The following is a 23686-nucleotide window of genomic DNA, read 5'->3' as shown; positions in this document are numbered from 1 at the left end:
GCCGAGCCGAGCCAATGGAGACATTAAGCTGGGATGCTTGTTTCTTCTCCTACCAATAAGCTCTTTATACCAATAAAAAACGGACCAATGAGAGTTTCCCTCGTCCAATAGCTTTGAATGTCAGTTATGATGCCACACTGTGGTGACGCCCATGTGTTTCTCTTTACATGCTCTCAGATACGTTCGCTTGCTTGCGAGATTATATTGACTTGAACAGTCCTAATCTTCAGAATGAAATGAGCTATAGCACTCGCGGGTGCAATATGCATTTGACCGACAAAACAGGCGTCATAACCATGAGTGCTCGTGATTCAGTAGAGCTAGCTGGTTTACACCTGGATCGTCGCTGCGCTGCGCTGCGTTCTGGCTGCGACCCAGTTTAGTCCTGTCCTCTGCTATGTGCCACCAGCCACTGCTTACCTGCTTGCTAAGCGTGAAACTCTATTTACATGCCGGTTTGCCTGCCAGGTATGCGCAGCCTCTCGGTGTTGCAGCAGCACAGCCTGGCCTCTGTAACTGGAGATATGTCAGTATGTCATTCAAGATCATCAACCCAGCCTCTTTAAATAGAGCACGCCACGGATGACACAGAAGCCGTAACAGCAGAAAATAGTCTGAGTCGGGGGATTCTCGATCCGAGCAGGTACTGGGGTTCGGATTAGTGAAGCTCTTTCGTGACCTTTGACATCTGTGCTTTGCAGTGACCCCAGTTTCCCAAGTAATGCGTTGCACAGAACGCACAAAGTGCGTCTTTGTTAATTAATGTACAAGAAGCTTCTCATTCATTGCTGCTTGATACAGTTTTTCCAATTGAGATCGTTTCCTTTGTTAATGTTGTTGTGTCAAATATCAGTTTCCTTTCAGACCATTCATAACTCACCACTATTGTACTTCCTGAAGTCAAACAGATCTTTTTCAAAGCAGGACAAAGGAAGTTTATTTATGCAGCACATTTCAGCAACAAGGCCGAGCGTGTTGCATAAAACATCAAAAGCATCGAGGCGAAGTGCAAAAGAAACGCGCCACAAAAGGACTTTTTAGACTTTAAACTATAGGATTGTCATTGCTACACTTGGATATAAGGATAATGTGTTATAGTACATATTATTTAGTAGTAGAGGAGAACCAATGTGTAGAAATCCAATCCGACTAGAGCAGACTTCACTCAGAGAGCCAGAGTGTTAAATTATTCTCAGCCTTTTGTTCATGCAGGCACGCTGGGTGGTTTTATGGCACTAAAACAATCCATGTGACCACATGGCAGCCACAAACCAAATATCTTTTTAAAAAAAATACATGTATGTTATCTCTTTCTGTATTAGAATATGTGATGCTCCCTTTTTGATATACATTTCTGTGCACTCAGCCCTGTTGCTAGGGGCAACCACACATTTTACATGGCTTGCTGCCTCCCGGGCGTGCGATCCAGGAAGGCAATAACTCCCATGGCCAGCAAATATCCTGAAGATCTGCAGTATCTAGGCTACCTGCATTTTATGACTCATTTCTGTGTTTTATAACTCTGCTACCAGAAGAAACAAAGTGTGCACAAAGATGCCAACGAGAGCCCCAAGATCTTTTCAATAGAGAGCTCGCCGCGAGCGGCTAGCCTTGGTTTGACGGGACCAGATAACCGTGGATATTTTGTTCCTCAGGGTGTTGTTTCAAGGGCAGGGTAGGCTGCATTATATGCACACACTCGCATGTGCAAATTCTGTATAGTCGGTCTGGTAGTTTGCCACAGAGCGCAGTCACTGGTGGGATTAGAGACTCAGTTTGAGGGTGGCATGTTTGAGGAGAGAACTAACACTTGGTTCATCTCCCAGTTTCACAGGCACTGGAGCGGATGTCTGTCTGCTCACAGGCTTGCTGCTCAAACTCATCTCATTACTAATATTACATTCTTGTTGAAATTGCAGAATTATTTTAATAAAACTAGTCATCTGCTCTGTCTTTGGATGAAAACACATGTCAAATGTATGCCTCCGGGCTCCACAACGCTGTTTTTTCAAAGAAAACCAAATGACACACAGTAGTTGGGTACAAAACGTCATTGCAGAAAATGCTCGATTGTTTCTTACTAAAAGTGTTGAGAATGTAATATGGCTCTTTTTTGCTTTCTTTCTTTCGACTTTTACAACATCATCTGTGAAAACGAAAATTGCACGTGAAATTACGTTGAACCATGTAACCCCAGTAATCAAAATCTGGCCTCAAAGTGATCATTTGTAGGACTCTGTAACGGTATCCCCTGTAAGCACACGCCATGCGAGTGTCACTTAGTCTGATTAAGGCACTTACTTTAACAAATTGTTTTCACTTGACTTGGTGTAAAGTTACCTGCAGGTCGAGCAAGTTCAGTGCTTCACAGGACAAGACCATCAATAATGCAAGAGCCTCCCCGTTACCCTACAGGTGCTCAGCAGATGAAACTAAGAGGTTTGATGTGCTTGCTTTTGTGTGGGTGTGTGACTGCTGCATCATTGATGTCCACTTAACCAGTGCAGCACATATGACCCGGGGCAATCTGCAGGTCTTTCTGCACTGATTTCCCCTTAGATCACACACAGACACACACACACACACACACACACACACACACACACACACACACACACACGGGTACATGTATATTCAGACAATCACTCAGGGCTGCTCAGTGCACTGATATCTGTGACAGAGTAACTGAGTTAAAGCGGTACACTGCCCTTTCTCCTCGTCTCCTCTGCTTGGAAACTTACCTGAGGCTGACATGGCAGCCTGGCAGAGCTCAAACAAACAAACCCCAAATAAATACCCTGCTTCTTCCAAATATCCAACAGTAAAATGGTATCAGAAAGACAGCCTTAATCCCTCAGCTGAAAGGAGGCAGTCAGAAGGTATAAGTAGAGTTGTTCTGATAACAATACCAGTATCGGAAATGCCTCCCATACAGCCTAAAATGACGGATCAGGTTTGCGAGTCTATGCACAGATCCGATGTCATCACTTACGCTGCTCAGGAACAACAGCAACACGTGTCACTCGCTACCCGATCTGTACATCCCGCTCGACTGGCACCGCACATGTGCAACTCTCAGCAGAGATGAGAAAGAAGCGAGATTACTCACTTGTTAGCTACTTCCATCGTCATCCTTATCATATCGGTACTCTGTACTGGCCTATATCCAGATTCAGGTATATGGAAGCGGTATCAGGAAGGACAAAATGGTTTCTGAACATCTCTAGGTATAAGCAGGCCTCCAGTTGATCCAACAGAAATCTAATTTGCATCACTAGTGAGTAATGCCGTAGGCAGCAGTCATAATAATATTTAAAAGGGCAAATCACAGAGGAGGAGATGGTTTTTGGCAGACTCCAGCAGGTCTGGGAGAAGTAGGTGTTCTGAGGACAAGGCCTAGGACGCACACTGTCTCATTACAAGGGCTCTTCATGGGAATTGAAAACAAGATTAAACTAGAGTGGAGCTAAATTACATCATGTCCGCCACAGGCATCTTGGGTTGTCAAAGGCAATGGAGCCTTACATCTGTATCTTTAGTCTATTTCCTTCTAGCAAAGGTGTTGGCCATTTCTATGGAACAGGCCTGTTCTGGCCCAGAAGCTGTCTACAACACCGTGTCATGGTTGCACCATGCGGCCACACCCCTAGTGCAAAGAAGTCTAAAGGAAACCTTGTCAGATATCTTTATCTCTTTTCACCCCTTTCTTTCTATAAATATATATATATATTTTAGTTGTACCCCCTAAAATGAAGCAATACCTGTGCAGACAATGTTTTGCACACTATGCTGCAGACGGTAAAAATGTGGAAATGAGATGTTTTTTATATAAATAATAAAAATGTATTCGATATATAAATGTAGATCTTGAAATGTCAGACGTTACACTCTTACAGAGTGGTAGTATTCAATGTTTGCTTGCCTGTGTGACGTAATGACCTTTGTATAAGTGTCTCCACAAGTCATACCTCCCACCCCTTACTGGGTCGAACCCCTGCACATGCTTTCAGCACACGCCCCTATGGAGGACTTGGCACAAAGCGCCGCTTCCAAGGAAACGTGGTCACACAGAAACCCGATGCTACATAAATCTGCTTAGAGCGCTGATTTTATTTTGGTGTGTGAGTGGTGACATGTCGTGCAGAGCCCTGTCAGGGTGCACTGTTTCAGCCAAATGAGATCATTGTAGACACAAACACACAAGATATAAAGTCGCACAGTGAGAAGTGCCAGATAGGCTTATCTTTTTTTGCCTGGTAGCTCGAGCTGCAGCCTGCAGAGCGGGCACATGAGAGGTGACACACACAACAGCTACTCGCGTCCTTCAGCGGGGAATAAACAAATGTCCTCTACTCGCATAGCCTGTCTCGGTCACCAAGCTGTATTCTTTTAGTGTGTAAAGCTTGTCATTCTGATGAACACCAGTTGCTCAACGAGATGAGATGATAAATCAAGGGAGGAGGAGAAAATCCTTCAAGTTCAAAAATGTGACCCATTACTGTCATTACAATCTACAGTGGTGACAGACTGGAGACCAAACAAGAGGGGGAGGGTTTAGGAAAGAGACGAAGTGGGAAATGGAAAGGAGATGTCTGATAAGAAAGCAGTTGGGACAACATGAAGCACTGCATACATGTCAAAAGGCCAATTGACTGTAATGTACCCTTCCTGACGAAAACTGTAGATGCACTGAAAATACATCTGTTGGATGATGATTTTGTTTTTTCTTCTTTTTATTAACAAAAAGTACTTTAGGCTACAATATGGAGATCACTGATATATGAGAACCATTTTTCCCAGAGTGGGCCTTTTCGTCTGTGCTGAGACAAAGGCCCTGTTGGTAATAAACATTTGAAGGAAGTTGCTGATGTACAGTCCCTCAAAATGCTGGCCATGCATCACAGTCGGACATTTGTGGCTTCCGCCTTGCAGTAAGTCTCTATATGTGATATGACAGGGATCAAAAACGTTCTCATCTCAGACCCCCGTAGGAATTAAGTCTCCTGAGGGGACACAGGCTAATAAAGTGTGTGGGCGTAAAGGGGAATTCTCTAAAACCTACTTTATACCCCCACTTGATGATGTGTGTAGATAATATGTAAAAGTTACAATACAGACTGCTTTTAAAAAGTTTAAAATGCAGCCACAGACGGACAAGAACACATGTTGTATTGAGTTCCCATGCTCTGTGACAAACAAACATAAACGGTTAATAATTTGTCTGGGAAGTGATTATAGAATCATTACAGGTTTCTTGAACTGTCTCCCCCTAAAGATTCACACTGAAACAAATTAAGGTTATTGCTCTTGTGACACAGCTACACAACAGAATCCCCCTGCCGTTTTATTTCAAATAAAAATAGATCAAACTTTTGAGGTTTGGCAATCGGAGTAAAGCCCGTGCTGGTGGCTGTCGTTATGGAGCAGGTTGAATGCGACTGTGTTGCTGAAAAACAGCCTTTGTTCAGAAGCTTCCCTAGATGGCTGAACGATAGCGGTGATTGATTTCTTATTACGTTGCCTGCACAACAGTGCCTTGATCTTCATTGCTGCGCAGACACGATCCATGTCAGCAGCTTAATTCACTTAGGTTTAGTTGACGAGAGTCACCTTTAAATACTGTGTTTTGTACGATAGCAGGCACATTATTATTATTGTTTGCACCATTGTGGGCAGCTCACTCAAATACCGTATGAGCTGTTGACATTTAGCCAGATTCTCACCAGTGCATGGATGTACAATAAATGGCTTGACTCCCTTGCTCAGCCGTAAGACGACAAATCAGTATCAATAATTAACATCATAAAAGCCCAAACCAACTCCTCAAAAAAACCAAAACCATGTTTCTTCCATATTTCCCAGTATGTGTAATAGCAATTGGTTCACTCCAGTCTACACATTGCAGCTTTAAGTTACAGGGAAAATGGAGCCTTTAAAGAAATACTTGATGTCTCATCACATCTTTTCTTTGGAAATATGTCATTGTTCCCAGTGATTATCATTATTGACTTATAGTTGACGGAGAGTCCCCTGGGCTGCCGGCTGATGGTATTTATATGCTCTGGGATCCTAATGAACACTAACAGATCTTGAGTCTCTCTTGCTAATGGTCTGTGACATGCATGTCTGAAATGAGGTTCGGTCGAGGCTTTGCTGGGGGAGACGTTGCAGAAGGGTGTAAGTGCTTACATTTTGTGTGTGTGTGTGTGTGTGTGTGTGTGTGTGTGTGTGCACTGGGAGCTGCTGAATCACTTGCTGGTGAAAAGTCTTGTTAAGCACCGAAACAGTTTTTGTTCCGGCTGGAAAGAAATACCCAGACAAAACAGAAGAAGAGGAGACTGTAAGAAAGTATAAGTATGTCAAATTAAAAGATGTACAGTGGTACAAGCTTGAAGGGCGTAGGTTTGCCGCTCCCCACCTTCCACTCACTTACACACAAATACTAGCACAGAGCTTCTAATTTACGTGGCGAGATGCAAGCAAACAGATGCTGTGCCTCGTTCTTCGCTGCCAATAGGGCAAGTTTGTCATCGCCGGTGCATGCAGTTTTCATCATCCACCTTTCATTTGCACACTGTAGACAGAGATATGCAGTAGAAACCTCAATGGAGACACTCTGGCTTTTTATAATAAAGATAAGGTCTGAAACTTTCCCTTTTTCAGAAGCTTCATGCTTCAGTATACCGCGTCAGCTAAGTCTATTCTGATACTACACAACCCAAGACTAAAGACTGAAGCTTGTGGTATAGTAAAAACTTGGCCCTGTGGTGTATGTACTGCACATACATGAATAATGTAAAGCTCCGAAGATATGGACTGAATACAAATGTATTAATGCTGCGACCTTTGTGCTGCGTAAAACTGGATGAACTGTGTGAAGTGACCATCAACATGTGCCTGAGAGTCTGTGGCAGGATCATTTGCCAGTTTCAGACCAGAATGAGAGGAAATATTTCTAGAGCGGCCGTTTCACACTCACATTCAGGAGATATCAGCCAGAAGTACAGTTTCTCAGGCATTGCAACCACATCCTGCACCTCAGCGGATCTGTTTACACATCACTACTATAGGTGATTATTCTGAGGATGCTCGACACATAAAGCTCTGTTTGACAGTTTTGTTGCAATTTGAATAACCAGGCACAGCACAGAGAAGCATTGTTCTCCCACGGATGTTTTCTTGACGGCAAGGACTCGTTCACTACAGCTATTATTGCTCTGTAATTCTACCTGTAATGAACAATTGAAAGCAACAAATTCCAAATGACTGTGTGTCAAGAAATCCCCACCAGGTTTAGGGAAAATAGAAATCTCTCCATCACAGATTAATAACTGTGTACGGGAGGCACCCAGAATGCACTGGGCCTCTCAAGACTAAACGGTCATGTCCCTGTTTGTGCAGTATGATGGGAACCAGTATTAAACACACACACACACACACACACAATCACACACACACTCACACACACACTCACACTCACACACAGCAACAAAAACGTATTGAACAATTTATGCATATACACACAAACAAACACGCAGAAGTTTGCAGTGCACTGAAGTCACACACAATTTAGTACCCGAAATATACACGCGCACACGCCTACACACACACACGCACACACACACACACACATTCCATCAGTCCCTCCGAGGTTTGTTTACAGCAAGTATTTGGTAGCTCGTCTTGCTCCAACCATGCTAAGTATTACTAATGACCAACGCATGGGAGAGTTGGAGCTGCTCTTGACCCCGAATCGACTCGGTGTCACAGTTGCTGCTGGACGAGAGTTTGTCCTCACCAGCGCCTGCCAGCAAGCTACAAAACCTCAACATCTGCGCCACACGTCCATATCAGCATCAAGTGTTAAAGCCACCGCACTGGGAGAGCATGTTTGAGGTTTTATTTGGCTGTCTGTGATTTTAGATAAAGTTAATAAAGATACACTTTCTGGGATTTTACACAGTTTTGACTTTGGTGATCCATAAATCTTGACATTATCTCACCATTTTATTATTAGGCTGACACCAATATGTTCAGAGCAAACTAAAATCTTTGTTTTCGTATCCTGTATCCTGTCGAACAAGGCCATGTGCTATAACTGTCCTGCCTGTCAGTGCGCACAAAAAACCGCTTGAGACAAAAGCCCGAGAGGGTCTGAAGTCTAAACTTGACCTTGCATGTACCAGCGAGGCCTGAAGCTGAACCATCGGCAGAACCCCAGAAATAGAATGATACAAGTTACAGATAGGTCAGCCTGCTCCTCTCCCTCTCCTTCTGTATCGCCAGAGACTTACAGTTCTCTCTACTTGTGTTTGTTATTCATCGCAGGTGTGAAAAGTTTTACCTGCCTTGAAACAGGCGAGGAAAAACAAGCTATTACCGAGCAAACAACAGTCGATCAGAAACTGGAAAGGGTTTATCTTGCAGTGTTTCCAACATGTTGCCAGTTCACTTAAGCAGCTCTGAAGCTCGGTAGTTGCTGTTATGCAGTTATTGAGCCAACTTTGTGCTGCAAATGTTTGAGGAAATTCAGTCTCTTGCTTTAGTTTACACCAGTGAGAAAAGGTCAATTATCAACCCTCTGTGCTGATTGCTTGATATGTGATCCAACTGATCACTGCAGAAATGTGTTATATTATAACAAAATGTACTGGACAACTCTATTATTGTCTGGCTAGGACTTATTACTTTCATGATTTATTGTTGACAACAAGATTTCATTTCTGACCATATGCCACTGTTGGCAACACAGTATTTCCTGAAACAAAGTAATTCTCCTTCAGTCAGACCTGAGCGTGACTTTTGTAAGTAGAAAGAGGAGTGAGTTGGCCTATTGTATTTTGTACACATTTTTGATTTGTCAGATTAGATCCCTGGTTATCTCTGGGGTAGCACTTAATCACGGTCGATATTAAATATAAATATGAGAATCTTTCCTTCTTCCTATTCTCTCCTCACGAAACTCTTTGAACACAAACTCCTTTTCCACCAGGCACTACAGTATGTCAGTCCATAATTGAATCCCCAAACACAGGCATGGACACAAGCTAACTTTTATAGAGTTTTCTGCAATCCAAACAAACCACAGAGGGCAGAGTTGAACAGCCAAGCCACTGCCCCTGTCTGCTGGCTCGTTACAGTGAGAAAAGACTCTGCCAAGACTTTGTCTTTTAAATAACTTTTCCGGCACACATCTTGTGAAGCTATTTTAATTATTAAGCACCTGACAGATGGCCTATGTCTGATAAGCCAATTTATTCTGGCTTTTGCCATTTGCAACTTTGGCCGAATGAACTGTCAGCTTCTTGTTTTTTTTTCAGTTTTTCCCCTCGTTTTCTTTTTTTACTCCCTGCCACCGCGCTGGAGAAAAGGTTGTAACAGTAGGTAGTGCCGTCATCTTTCCAGCCGATGTGACGGCTGTGACAAACCCCCCTGGTCCTCTGCTGACCTTGTGGATGTCACTTACAGCACTTGTGTGCATGGCTATGCTAATGAACCGGCAACTGCAAATGAACATGTCTCTGCAGTGTCCATGTGTGTGTGTGTGTGTGTGTGTGTGTGTGTGTGTGTGTGTGTGTGGGTGCCGTATTACCTGGGAGCTCAATTATCTCCAGCTGTGCAAAGGCAAACAGTTTTCAGCTCTTTGAACAAACCCTCCTGAGTTAAGTCTGTCTCAATGGACCATTTCCTCTAAATGGTCCATTTATGAAAACCATGCCAATGAAATGGAAATACACATCTTCTTGAATTCTATTTGTAAGAGCCTCGAGTTATTGTTAAGCTATTCTTGTGTGAACAGCTTTCACTTGCAACGTTGCAAATGCTCACGCTGGTGACCGACAACACCGTCACGTTATGAATTCTGATCAAAACAGTCGGAAATGATAATTCGTACTTAAAGGATTGTCTTCCTCACTGTGTGTTCACATTTGTATGGGTTAGTGTGTGTCCGTATTTGCTCAAAAGAAATGGGTCTAATTTGCAGCAGGGGGTTCACAGCGGGAGTTGAGGATGCTGTTATTAAGTGGAGGTGACATACTGGGTGTTTTCTTCAGCAGCTAGGCTTGTTGTTTCTCACTTGTTAGGTCGCTTTTGGGTCGCTTTGTACGGCAACATCCTTTTGAGTTTTTGAATTATTTGTAATTAAAATGCCAATTCTCTCTTGTTGAGTTGTAAGCTGAAGAGAAACACCTCAGTCTTCACTCAGCTGCAATAATGTTCTTGACATTCTAACAGAGAGTTGACTGACAGCCATTATTGAAGGGATGCAATGCAAATGTTTCTAGCTGCAGGATGCAAAGGTGGGTCACCCTGAGTCAAGTCTGACTGAGGGGAATTTAATTTAATTTATTAATTTTGGATTATATAATTGGATTAGGTTTCAAATACTTCAAATGTGATTTAGACTGTGTTCACTTGAAAAATAAAATAAATACATGTTTGACATATTTTGTTTTATTCCAGATATTAAACGTGTACTGCAGTGTTATTTGTGCTGACTTGACTTTGTTTTCTAAATGTATACTTCTGTCGAATGACAGACCTAATTTTGAATCTGATTTTGCATTTAGACTTGAAACATCTTCACCAGATTGTGCAGGCTTAGACAAATGGTTGAAAAAATGGTTTGCTGCGTACACAGGTGTTCAATCAATTTACTTTAATTATGGGCAGAAAAATTAATTCCCAAATGGGTTCATAGCTTCCAAAATCCTAATGACAGAATGTTTTTCAGCAGGCTTTGTCAGGCATACATGGAATGTCAAATGCACGCGCTCCCGAACCAGTGAAGAGTTGCACAACTTTTAACATATTGTCAAGCTTGTCTTGTATTATTGCGGGAACAAGAGCACCCAAGCTCCATAGAACGGCACTGTGATGGATGGCATTTATTCATACAAAGTCAGCCAAAAGAGCAACTTGGGCCCTGACAATGGTTAAAAATGTCAGCTATTATCTCTAGCTCAGCTAGCAGACAGATGTGTTAACAGATACAACACGGCAAGGAAAACCCCCTGTGAACTGTGGTGGCAACCTGCCCTCCCTCTCAGCACTCAGCAGCTTAGTGAAAGGCCAAGAGGAATCAGGGTGGTGATTTGTACGCTAAAAATAGTAACCGTGCCTTGCCCAACAACTCATGTCTGGATAAATGATAGCTTCGTTTTGTTGTCTTCGAAGCCTCCCTGCACCTTAGTAACCACAGTCCTGTAGCTGTGGTCCAAGACAAGAATATTCACTAGAAAGTATGGTGTGTTTGTGCCTGTGTGTCAAGGGGGGGATAAAGTGATGGCTAGCAGCTGCTGATGGAGTCATTCCATCTCTATCTTACATGCCACACCGCTTTATCATGAATGCGCCTGCACGTGCGTCCACCCATGTGAGACTGTAATGAGAGAGTGCCACCGTTTTTCGGAGCACAATAGGTTTTGATGGGAGAAGGGAAATGTGATTAATATGATGCAAGATATAATTAGAAGTTGACAATTTAATAACAGTGACGGGATTGGGTGACACAGTGAGACAGAGTAGAGTGCCTTGCTTGGTTCAACACACTGTGAGGGTGTCATTAGTGCCATGTGAAGGGGTTTGGACAATGACTCTTTACTCTGCATAGTAGTGAAATATCTAACGCGAGGAGATGCCGTCGCTGAAAATCAACAGAACTCCCAAATCAACCAAAATAGCTCATTTAATAAAAGCTGTGAAGTAACTTGTTTTTAATTCACCAACCCGCAGCTGCAGCTGTTGATTTAGGAGATTATTAAGCACGCACACGTACGGCTCACGTCAAAAATGTCCTCCCCCTTAAATGTATTGAAAGTGAAAACCACCCAGCACACAAGCACACAGGTTAACCACAAGAGAGGATGACTCAAAAATTGGTACAATGAGGAGCCTCCTGCCACCTCCATTTCAAATGTCACCTCACAGTGAGGGATGATGGGTAAGAGAGGGGTGAGAGAATACAGAGGGGAGTTTAGTTTTAGTCTTGTCTGACGCTTGATATTAAGGAAATTGTTCACCATCAAGCGTCACTGGTACAACCTTTTTCTCAGTCCTGTAGGGAACAGATGGGTCAAAGAGATAAGTGAATGAAGGAAATGACAAAGATGAAATGACGATCGGTCTCTCTCTCTCTCTCTCTCTCTCTCTGGCTGCAAATGTCACACCAGGTGGATCTCTTTTTTTGACTCTGTGGGAGGCAGGTTGACTGTATTAGCGACCAGCCTCTTTGATGATTGCTGCACTTGAGTCTTTCCAAAGTCTTCCGTGGAATAAAATCCCCAAAATAGAACCGTCAGTGTTGTTTTGATTCTGAATGGCTGCTATTTAACTCCCTGAAGCTGATTGTGAGGGAGTTGTGATTCGTTAACCCTTCAGAGTAGACTGCAGTCTTTGTCTTGTTAGTTCACAAGTGAAGTGAGAGTAGCATCGATTCGAAGATGTCAAAGAGGTCACAGCCTTTCATGCACTTAAGTGTTTCTCCTGCCCGGAGAAAGCCAATCCTTGGTCATGTACATATGCGGGTTTCTAATTGGCTTTTCACACGTCTAGTGTGCAAATGCATGATTAACACTTTTGATTGGGAAACTGTTTCTGTGAAAGCAGAGCGCCATGTTTAAAGAAAATATGATTACGCAGAGCGTTACATCCTCGTATAATAATTCTATGCAAAGTCCAACTAAAGCTGAAACGAACACAATGTAAACTCCAGAAGTCTAAAGAAGTTGGTTTCCACCAAGGTGGCGGCGTATTGTATCACTAATTAGTAGCCATTGCTTCCAAATTAAGGGCAGGGATAGATAAGAAATCTCATTACCGATCTGCTACAGTGTTGCTGCGTTACCCGAGTTCTCAGAGTAACCTGGTTTATTGTGTGCATGTAAACCTACTGACTGTCTTTGTCTTGCTGCAGCACCAAACACATAACCTTGACATTTACTGATACCGAGATTAGATACAGTTCTTGTTTGGGTTCTTGGGTGATTGTGTGTCATTGTATGATTGGTGGTTGGGCGGATCAAACACTTGGACTTTTATTTTACCGCCAATGGCTCCATGTTCCTAGCTTTAATTGCTCTGATCAGGGGGTTATTTTAAGAGAAGAGCACAGGCCTTCCTCTCCGTCTGCACCTCCAGAACAACCTCCGCCTGGACTCCATAATGCACCACACATCTATAGTGTATGCTGCTTATTCAACATACAACACAACCAGTTGCAAAGAGATGTAGAGCATTTGAACATATTCTTCATTCTGTGGGAGCAGAATGTTGTTTGTTAGTTTAGGTGTTCCCGTCTCTTCAGAATGCGTTATGCAAAGTCTTTTAAAAAAAAACATTTAATATTGTGTGCAGGTTTGATGTTGTTCTGTCCTAAATGTGTTACACTACATCAGCTTCACAGCCCATATGGTATTGCCTTTTTCCCGCCAATTATACTTGTTAACTATGTTAACTCACTGTGATAATAAATGGTGAGGTTTTTTTTTTTTGAATTTACTCCAAAATAAGCAAATTCATGTATTTGTGTAGTACAGGGAGTGACCTTTAAAATCCATTGTGATGAGAATCTGCACATTCATTTTGTTCTTGTAGTGTGCCTAACACTGTCCAGTATAACTGTCTATATATTGCATACATGCAATACATATTTGTGTATATACAAACCAAGCACCCTCCTAATTTAGCCTGCTGGTGTCTGTTCACGGTGGCACAGGCTAGCCAGATGCAAGAAGCACAGTACAATAACAGTCTGGTTTGCAGGACTTTTAAGGGAAATTATAGCTGCAGCACCAATCTATCTCATCAATAACGTTTCTTTTTTTGTATTTTCGCATTAAGTTATGAAGTTGCAAGTTATTAATCACTGAACTTTGTGATGTATTAAAAGCTCAACAAGATAAAGTATAATCATTTTTTATTAGAATTTTTTATTCAGGCTTTTCTTGACCAAAGGCAAAGAAATCTTAGTCGATTAGACCAAAACAACCGACTTAGAAGGGGTAGCCCTAATTTAAATGTATATTCTTTTACACAACAGGACGACATTGTCACTCTTTATCTCACTGTGACTGCAGGATGGAGGGTGACCCGAGCCGTTCACCTCATCCACCTCTCTGCCCTCCCCTCCCCTCCCCCCCTTCTGCTGGGAAGCCCCTGCTCAGCTTCTCCCTGCCAAGCTGTTCATTAACAGGGGCTAGTTGGCGTCCTGTTTGCTAATTAAACTGGGTTGTAGAGTCTGGCTAATTAGCCGACATCACTGTGCTGACCCCCCGTGCTTCTGTTTTCATCACTATCTCCTGGTTGCCTCCAGTCTTTTGATCAGCCTTCTGCCCTGTGTCTGCTTTTGATCTGTGGCTTCACATGCAAATCAGCCTGGGATTAGTACAGGGCAAATGCTAAAATAACTATAGGGATTAGAGAAAGTAAAATATGCTCCGTGGTTATTGAAAGATAGTACACAACTCTGATTACATTTCTATGGGAGTATTTTTTATTGATTGCTTTGTTACTTAATCATTAGAAAGTTTATGTTGGCTCTATCCTGAAGTAAGAATAATGTTATACTATAATCTACTACTGCAAAGGAAGGAGACATTTTTCAGGGCAAAATTGTGCCAATTCAAGAAGTGGGTCAGGTCAGTTAAGGTGATCGCCGTTGTTTATTTGTATGGACGCTCAGGGTTGGAGGTTTTCTGTTGCCTCCTTATGATCCTAATCAAGGTCCTAGTCACCGTCAATTCACCTCAAATCAGTTGTCACCATCTTTCTTTGTAGCAGCTGGTTACCTTGCTTACTGATGCACTCACGCCAGCTCAAACTATTCATTGAGAAAAATATAGATAGTATTCTAATCTATTGTACAACACGGTGTTAATAAATTGCACCCTGTCTTTGCATGTGGCATCTGGGCAATCCCATTGGCTCTCATATTACCGGTAGCTGAAGGGCCACCTTTTTGCTGCATCATCCAGTCAACGTGTAACACCCCCTGGCTTTGTTTTGCCATTATGGTCTTCTTGTGTTGAGCCTGGTGATTGACTTCCTCATTGCTGTTGTCGTAGCACTCTGCTTCCCCTGCTGTTCTGCTAAGGCAGAGCCACCCAGTCCGCCTCGAATGTCCCATTAAGACCCAATTAGGCTGTAATAGGGGATGGAAGCCACAGGGGTAAACCCTGCCGTCCCACAGCTTGCAGAAAGGACGAGTTAATGGACAACCGAGTGTGCTCAGTGATGTGTAGTTGAGTACATCCATTTACAGGTTTCATCTTCTGCACATTACAGCTTGCCCTGGTGAATCTTTAAATGCCACCTTGCAAATCAGTCATAGCTGACACTTTAAACCTGCCAGGCTGGATGTTGACAATTCATTTTGAGAGGTGAGCTACAAGTGGCCCGAGAATCAGAACATTATACTAATACGATTAGTAATTGATTAATTTATGTAAATTACGTACGTTTATGTAAAAATACAAAAATTTAGTGTATATAGGGATTAGCCAACAGCCTCGATAAATTCATTGTGAACTGAGTATCATTGTGTTTATAGGCATGGCAATGTATGTATTGTCCACCACTTTGGTCCAGACTGTAATAGTTTAACAACTGTTAATGGTTAACTGACTTTCATGGTCCCCAGAGGTTGAATCCTAAGGACATTGGTCATTAATTAATGGATACTGATCCTTTTCCTCTAGCGCCACCATGAGGTTCATATTTGTGGTTTTAGGCCTTGGTTACAGTCTTCTCTTTTAAATGCAACTCTATTATCGGATGTGCAAGATTGGAACTCAGCTGTGTCCACCTCCCTGATCCGACAGTGATCGGCTACATTTTGTGGTCAAAGAAGCGCCTGTAAAACTGTGGATTTCATATCCTTTAAATTCTTCACACTAAAAGTCCCCTGTTAGTTTTGACTATTCCTCTGTGCAGTATTAGTAGACTTGTTCTATTGAGGAATAGCCACTTACAAAGCTCCTATTCTGTGATCAATACATTTTCCAATGAATTCTTCACAATAAAAGTCCAGCGTCATTTTGTTCATTAAAAAACTTTCACTTTGAAGCAGCAAAATCAGGAAATGTTGGTTTTTCATCAGCAGTAACATAACAAGACTCAGACAGTGGGACCCAGCTGTGCCACAGTCCCTGCTCTCCTCCTCTCTTCCCTTTGCTCTCCTGGGGAGAGGAACTCCCGTGTGGGGGTGGGAGGTGATGGAGACCTACGTATGATAAACTGTCCGAATTGTGCCCACATGCTGTCCTCAAACTCACAGAGATCAGAACGCAATTGCATGTGGTCTGGTTGATCGTGTCCCAATGCGAGTGAGACCCGATCTTGGAGCGTACAGACTTGTCAACTAATGCGTCCTGGCATAATCGGATGACAAAAGTCGCATTGAAAAGACAAGTGGAACCATGACCTTACAGGCATGCTGTCATTCAGGAGGCCAACACGTGTCAAGCAGCTCTCAAGGCCCAAGGGACTGGATATTTCTTTTGCTGATTTGCCACCATCACCTTGGTTGGCCTGTTATCATTTCCTCATTGTGTCTTTTTTGTTGCGAGTATTTTCCATTATCTGGGAACATTGAAGTCATGTTTCAGCCATCAAAAGCTGATTTGATAAAAATACATGATCCATCTGCAGCTGAATGTGGCTCTTAGTCGCCATTGTTCATTCATGTAGATGGAGAAAACAAAGCAGGGGGGGGGGTGCAAGAGGATAATCCTTCAGGATCAGCTGTGTGTGGGTGGACATGAGTAAGTGCTGCTGGCACAGCCTCTCTCTTTACTGTCTGTCTGTCTACCTGTCTTGTTTTCACGTCTGTCCTTAACTGACACACTGACTGACTGCTGGCCTGCGCGTCGGGGCTGCTAATTGGACAACGTGCACTGTATGTGATTGTGTAGTTTGTGTGCCTATGTCTCCATGAAAATTACAATTTGACAAAAAGGAGAAATATGTTGGCTATCGTAGCGGCCACAAGTTACAGTATGATTGAGAATGATGAGATTGTCTCAGGCTTGCTGTCAAAGCTAGATCCTGCATACATGTTTTCATTTTCACTCCAATTTAATTAATTCAAGTCGGTCACGATTCTCCATACCTGCAGATTGCCTCAAGCTGTGAGGTGTTACTTATGCATCTACTGTGTGTTCACACTGTCACGTGTGATGGAGGAGTTTAAAGTCACTTAAGATGATAGACATCTCAGATAAGCCGACCGTCAGCATCTAAGTGCTCATGTCAGAAGAGCTTGGCAGTCAGAGACATGTTGCTGTGAGATTCCTAGGAATCACACTCTCAAGAGCAGAAAATGTCCTCAGAGACAGATAGACTGTGTTAGACACACTATAAGAACAAAATGAATGTGCAGATTCTCATCACAATGGATTTTACAGTACCAGTACTACACAAATACATGAATTCACTTATTTTACCATTAATTATCAAAGCTAGAATGACATTTTATGTACAGTATGGGGGCCCACAGGAGGAGTTACAGTTGGTGACAACTACATCAACTTTATAGTGTGTTCGAAACCATTTCCTAAATGTTTATATATTGCCAATAAATGTTATATTCGGTGATAGCTCCATCAAGGCTGAGCTTTTCTGCATTTCAAAAAGTAACTTCCTGGTTTGTTTTCAACTGCACCACTACAAGTTTTGTTGGTGTCTTTTTTTGTAATGGCTGAAGAAAATAAATTTCTCTCGATATGTACAGTCACTCACTCTTCGGGGTCGCGAGTGTCACTTGAGGAAGTTACTATCAACCAACAGGACCATATTAGCACAACCACTACACCGCTGGCAGATTGCTTCGCCGTGGGGAAAGCAGACATTTCTCTCCACCAATCTAATAGTTTAGCTTTCTGCCGTGACTTCTGAGGAGGTTAGCAGGAAGCTAAACTAAACTATGAGCAATATGTTCTCCCAATCTCTGAAACGCTTCACTGATATTGTAGCTTCCTAGAATCACAGTTTGTCATCTCAAATGTATGTGATATCGATGTTGGCATCAACAACAACACAGCAGGATGACCTTTTGGATGTGTAACTTAAGCCCACTACTCCTGAGGTGAATAGTGTTCGCCTCCAGCTAACATCGTGACGTAATCATTGTCTGCTGTAAACGGGTCTATTAAGAGGATGTTTCAATACCTTCCTGTCTGATTGAAAACTGTCCCTTGACTTGACTTATATGTTTATCGGAGTTTAATATAAGGCATTCAAATTACGTATTCAAGTATGTCTACGGCAGCTGAAATGAAATCAACTCTGTTTCACATCAGGATTTACTATACCTATCACGGAAAGGCGCCCGATAGACGGACAAAGGAAGCGTTTCTCTTTGTCCTATGGAGGTGTGAAGCCTCTGCAGACTAACAGGCAGGGAAATGTCAGATTGCAAGCAAGATCTGAGGAGCCAGATCTTGCTTGCTGCATTAGACCACAGGCCGGTGTGAACCTGACTGAAATGGCAAACTGCAAACATTGATCACCGCGTGATACTGTCAGCTCTCACCGACATATATGCCGTGCTGCTCCCTTTACTGATGATTTATTTCTCCTGGGTCAAGCTCTTCTTTGGGGAGAATGAAACTCTCCTGTTTTTAGAGAATATAAAGACAGGTGTTCTTACAAATAGATGCAATAAAAGAAAAAAAAATAGAAAAACAGACTAGCCTGGATAATTTTCTCAATGCAAATCCACTTAAACAGATCCCAACTCTGAAAGAGATTTACTGGACAGCACAATTTGAGAATGAGCAGGAAAGCACTTGTAAAAGTGGCAGTCCTCCAGTTTTTACAGGAGAGTGCTTCATAAGCTGCAGGTTGAGTGCACGAGATGAATGAATGAATGAATATATGCATGCATGTGACAGGGACCCTACACACTGTTGTATGTAAGCGCTGCAGAGGCGTTGCATTCAATCTGTACTATAACACTTACCTTCAAGTGACACCTAAATACAATAACGGTCACATTTGCCATATGGGTCATTACTCCATGCATACATATGCATCATGCTGTATGTTTGCATATGCTTACATTCACTCTTTTTCATTCACCGCTCAGTGTGCAGCACAATAGAACAGGGTGAAAACTGGTTCTGCTTGTTCAACAGATCATATGAAAAAGCTTCCTGCTTCACTTAACACCCACAGATATTTACTTAAGGTAGAGTTTTCTCCCAGTGCCATTTGTTTACTTTGACACCATATGTTATTGTATTGTAAACGTCCTGCAGAGACAAACAAAGTGCCACATTTAATAGACTCAGCTCACGAATGTTAACTTTGATATATTATTTAGGAGTGCTGATCGGTAGGATTGCGGAAGTTATTATCTTCAGTTAAAGCCAGACTATTGGTTCTGCTCACTCCACTGAAACACCCGTTGATGGTTTAATGGCAACAAGGGTTATTTAATGTAGTTCATTCATTAATTACACTTTTTGTCAGATGTTATAACTATGTTTTTTGTTCCCCCATCTCTGCCTTGTTTTGACTGTATAGACATTTTTCCCCCCTTATTTGAGTATCCAAAGTATCCAAATTTCGAATAGATGCTGGCTCGGTGGCCAGTGGTGATGAGCACCTGATAAAACGATGGGCTCTGCATTTACTTGAAAGTGGGGAAGGAAGCTTTCCATGCAAATTCCTGGGAATAACAAATGCAAACGAAACACAAGAGATGGGTTGTTTTATTTGTCCTGTCTTATAATACAAATCCAGTCCACATAACAGTGTCAGTATACTGTGTTCATCAATTGTGTTCATTTTGGTAATGATGTAATAAGAACATGTACTCTAAAAGTTTTTTTGGGGGGGGGTGAATAATACATGGTTAAGGCATGATGCAGTCCTATAGCTTAACTGTGAGTTGGGTCGCCATGTTAAACTGCAAGAAGAGATTCCAGCCTGTTTCACATCCTGTCAAATGCTCATTTAAGCTCCATTAAAACACAAGTAACACTCTGGAAGGATGGCTGATAAAATATTAGCAGATCCTATTAAAACCCAGGTGTCTGAAGCCAACTATAATATTTGAACCCGGGAAAAAAATTTAATATGAGTGTAGTGTATATGCCAGAGACAAGCACCCAGGTATCCAAAGCCAAATTTGCTTTACACCCGACTCAGGCACACATTAGATACTGTGTCTATGTAGCCTACTGTAGGATATGTATATTTTTCCAGAACCTAAACAATTGTTGTCCAAACCTAACCAAGAAGTGTTGTTACTTGAACCTTAAACCTTACCTTACCTTAACTGTGACTAGAAACTGAAAATAATAATAAGAAAATAATAAGTCAGCTAAGTGTAACAAAAAAGCTTCTCACAGGATTAAAATCCAAGGCGCCTGGTTGAAACGTGTTTGCAATGATTCAATATCCATTTTTGGTGCTCTTGGATTTAATGCTAAGCCCATTCTCACTCACTGATGTGGTCAGTGAAGATGGAAAGACAACCCCAAAACAGTTGTTTAATAAAAGGCTGTTAAGATTGATTGGCTAACACTTGAGTCGAGTTGTTTGAGAAAAGAAAAGAAGCGGGGATTGCAGTCAGTTGGCAAAGAGTGACTTTCATTTCAGTGACACACAATGGTGTCCTGTGATGAAAGAGGTTGATTTCAACTTCTATTTTCCTTCAATAACGTGTGTGAGTGTCCGAGGATGCAGCCGTAGTTGGCTGAAGTCATTTTTTTCAGGATAGATAGGAAATGATGGCCTCCAACAAAGTGATTTTTTTAAGAAACAGGTTGGGGAAAAAATGTATTTTTGTTCTTCCACACACTATGGCAGCTCTACAAATGTAAAATCTATAAAATAACTCAAAAACACTACTTACAACAAAGTACTAGATCAAAGAACTACATTTATTTTAATATCCGTCTTTTTTTTGCCCATAACTTCTGCAGAACAGAAAGTCAGACAATTAATCAATACGTTGTTATGAATCTGTGTTTTTTACCTCCTAGTGTCCGGGTTTCAAGTAACATAAAGAGTACAGTAAGTGCTCTGTAACCGACTGTTGATTATTATTTTGGTTTTTCTTTCATGTCATCATTTCAGGCTTTTTAGAGCTCTTTTTGTCTTTTTGACTTTTTCAGGATCCCAGAACGAAGCACAAGTTCAAGATCCACACCTATACGAGCCCCACCTTCTGTGACCACTGTGGCTCTCTGCTGTACGGCCTCATCCACCAGGGCATGAAGTGCGACTGTGAGTACTTCATTTAATACCTGCGACCTCTCACTCAGTGTTTCAAAGGTTTGTTATTGTATAACATGAATTAGTGGCAGCTTATAATGTCAATTCTGTACATCAAGTGGTGGAGACCCCAAAGTTGATGCTCAGGAAGAAGGACAATCAATCCTGCACTGCTCTGTTGCAAAGGTCAATGAGGCATAAGTATGGCATACATAGGAAAATAATGGTTTGCTGTAAGTGGCTCTCCACAACTTATGTTCTCCTGAAATTGCTCCATCTAAATGAATATCATACACCTGTATGTTTCCCCTCCTCCTTGACTTTCACTCATCTATTTTCAGTCTGAAGCTATGTTCCCCGAATAGGCCGTCTTTATTAATATCCCTTCCTCCCTCGTCTTCACTTTAATCTTGTGTTAGTGGATTAGTCTGAATGCCTTAATGAGCCCCTAAATACATTATCCTCAACCTGCTACAGACCATCAGATATGCCTAATGATTGCTCCAGGGTGTGCATAAATAGAGACGTGGAGCGGCAAATTATTTCGGCAGATCAATCTTACCACTGTAAGATTGCACTGTATTATTTTTAAGCACTGGTGAGCCATGTGACTCGGGCACAAAAAGATAGGTAGTTCTCATGAAGAATAAGGTAGCAGCAGAGACATTTTCTTTATTAATCACCTTACCTGCTGACTTGGTGGCCTGATGACATAACGGTTACTGTTCCCAATCCACGACAGGGAGCTTCAGCTGGCTGACACACGTGCCGTGTATGCACGACATCACAGGGCTAAATCTGGGCCATAACCTTGTTATCTCCTCCTTCACACAGCTTTCGGAAAAAATCACCCTTTGATATTGTGCCCAATATGTATGAGACATGGAACGAAATTGGAAATGTACTGTAGACGTTTTTAAAGCAGCTTACTGTATTTGAACATTAAGCCATAAGAGGCTGCATGCACTGCTTTTATTATATGATGTTTTGGCGAACACAGATATTTTGTTAACATCGTCAATCGTTATCATAACTGAAGATCACAGCTGTATTTTAAAAGATATGATAGATGCATGAAAACTTTATACAAACAGTCGCAGTCATGGGCATGTTCTTTATAACAGCGTCAGTATTTCAGTCAATTTTGAGAAAGCCCTGAGCCTTTCAGTGTGGTTTCCATCAAGCGCATGAAGCTAATCTTTAGCTATATGAAAACCTTCCTCGCTAACGTCTTTCATGTCCTCTCTTTGTCCCTCCAGCCTGCGACATGAATGTCCACAATCAGTGTGTTATGAACGTGCCCAGCCTGTGTGGAACTGATTACACTGAACGGAGGGGCCGTCTTTTCCTCAAGTGTGATGTCACCGAGGACAAGCTGCAGGTCACAGGTAGGCCTCATAACCGCCCCTCTCTGGTAGCACACACCTTGAAATGAACGGGGTTAAAAAGCCGTGTTTGTGTTTGGATGTGTGGCGATCCCTGCTATCGGAAAAGGGAATTCAACTGCTAACTGCGTGGATGGCCTTGTGACTAGCAGCTCTCAGCATGCTGCAACGGCTTTTCCCTTTTGGTGCTCAGATCGATAGAGCCTCTCCTCCCTAAACATTATCCTGTAAGAAAAAATAAACAAATTCACAGTTACGACACACTTGGAAGGCACTCCCAATCCAAATATGTAGTCCTGCCGTGGTGTGTGGTCTGCTGCGTGGGCCTCGTGTTGTTACCCTTTTTAAACAGTCACGACTTGCTGGAGTTTCTGATGTAACTGAATTGTCTCTGCAAAGCAAATTGAACGCTGGATACATTCATCTAAGTCTCATCAGGATCTGAGCGCTCTGCTTGTGAGCGGGGTCGTGCCTTTACAATCATCTGTCTTACCATTATTCATTAGGAGGCTATTCCACACGATCCATGCCAGACACTTTAATTGCTAATGCCTCCGGTTTCACACCTGTCTTTGTCTACCGAGCTGAGAAAAGGATATAATGAGTTACTATTCATAGCATTTACTTAATGTGATGTAATAAATGGTGTTGTACTGTTTCGGAGATGTTTCAGATCCTTTAGAAATCTTCTCACAGCGGTTTGTTTATGTTGCCGGACCAGCCAAAAAAAACCTCATTATGTCCAATCTATACGTTAATGTTTTGGATAAAGTTTCATGTACACTGTTATTCACCCTTCGTCCTATGTTTATCCATCTTCGGCAGGCCTTGACCGTTTTCCAAATACAATGCATTCGACAAGATGTAGGCTGAAGTATTTCAGTTTGTAAATCACAAATGATTTGACAATTCAGAATTGTTGACTCGGCAGAGGGTGTTGAATAACCCTCTGACACAAAATAATGGCAGACCATGCAGCTGAGGTTAACAGAGATTGAGATCATTTCATGCATAATCTGTCAAATGTATCTGATGTGACGTTCCGAGTCCTCGGCTAAAAGTAGCACCAAAATGAA

The 23686-nt window shown here is 42.1% G+C and overlaps 1 protein-coding gene across 4 annotated transcripts in view; it reads left to right on the top strand.

Moving 5' to 3' along the window:
* Nucleotides 1-23686, top strand: part of LOC306695990 (protein kinase C alpha type-like) — a 129691-nt gene that overhangs the window by 48438 nt on the left and 57567 nt on the right. For all 4 annotated transcript variants that reach the window (XM_079159462.1, XM_079159461.1, XM_079159460.1 and 1 more), the window contains exons 4-5: nucleotides 21126-21237; nucleotides 22485-22613. In XM_079159462.1, coding sequence (XP_079015588.1) covers nucleotides 21126-21237; nucleotides 22485-22613 — 241 coding nt within the window. The remainder of the gene's footprint in view (nucleotides 1-21125; nucleotides 21238-22484; nucleotides 22614-23686) is intronic.

Source organism: Pholis gunnellus, assembly GCF_910591455.1.
Source record: "Pholis gunnellus genome assembly, chromosome: 5".
Taxonomy (NCBI): domain Eukaryota; kingdom Metazoa; phylum Chordata; class Actinopteri; order Perciformes; family Pholidae; genus Pholis; species Pholis gunnellus.
This window is presented reverse-complemented; position numbering and strand designations above follow the sequence as displayed.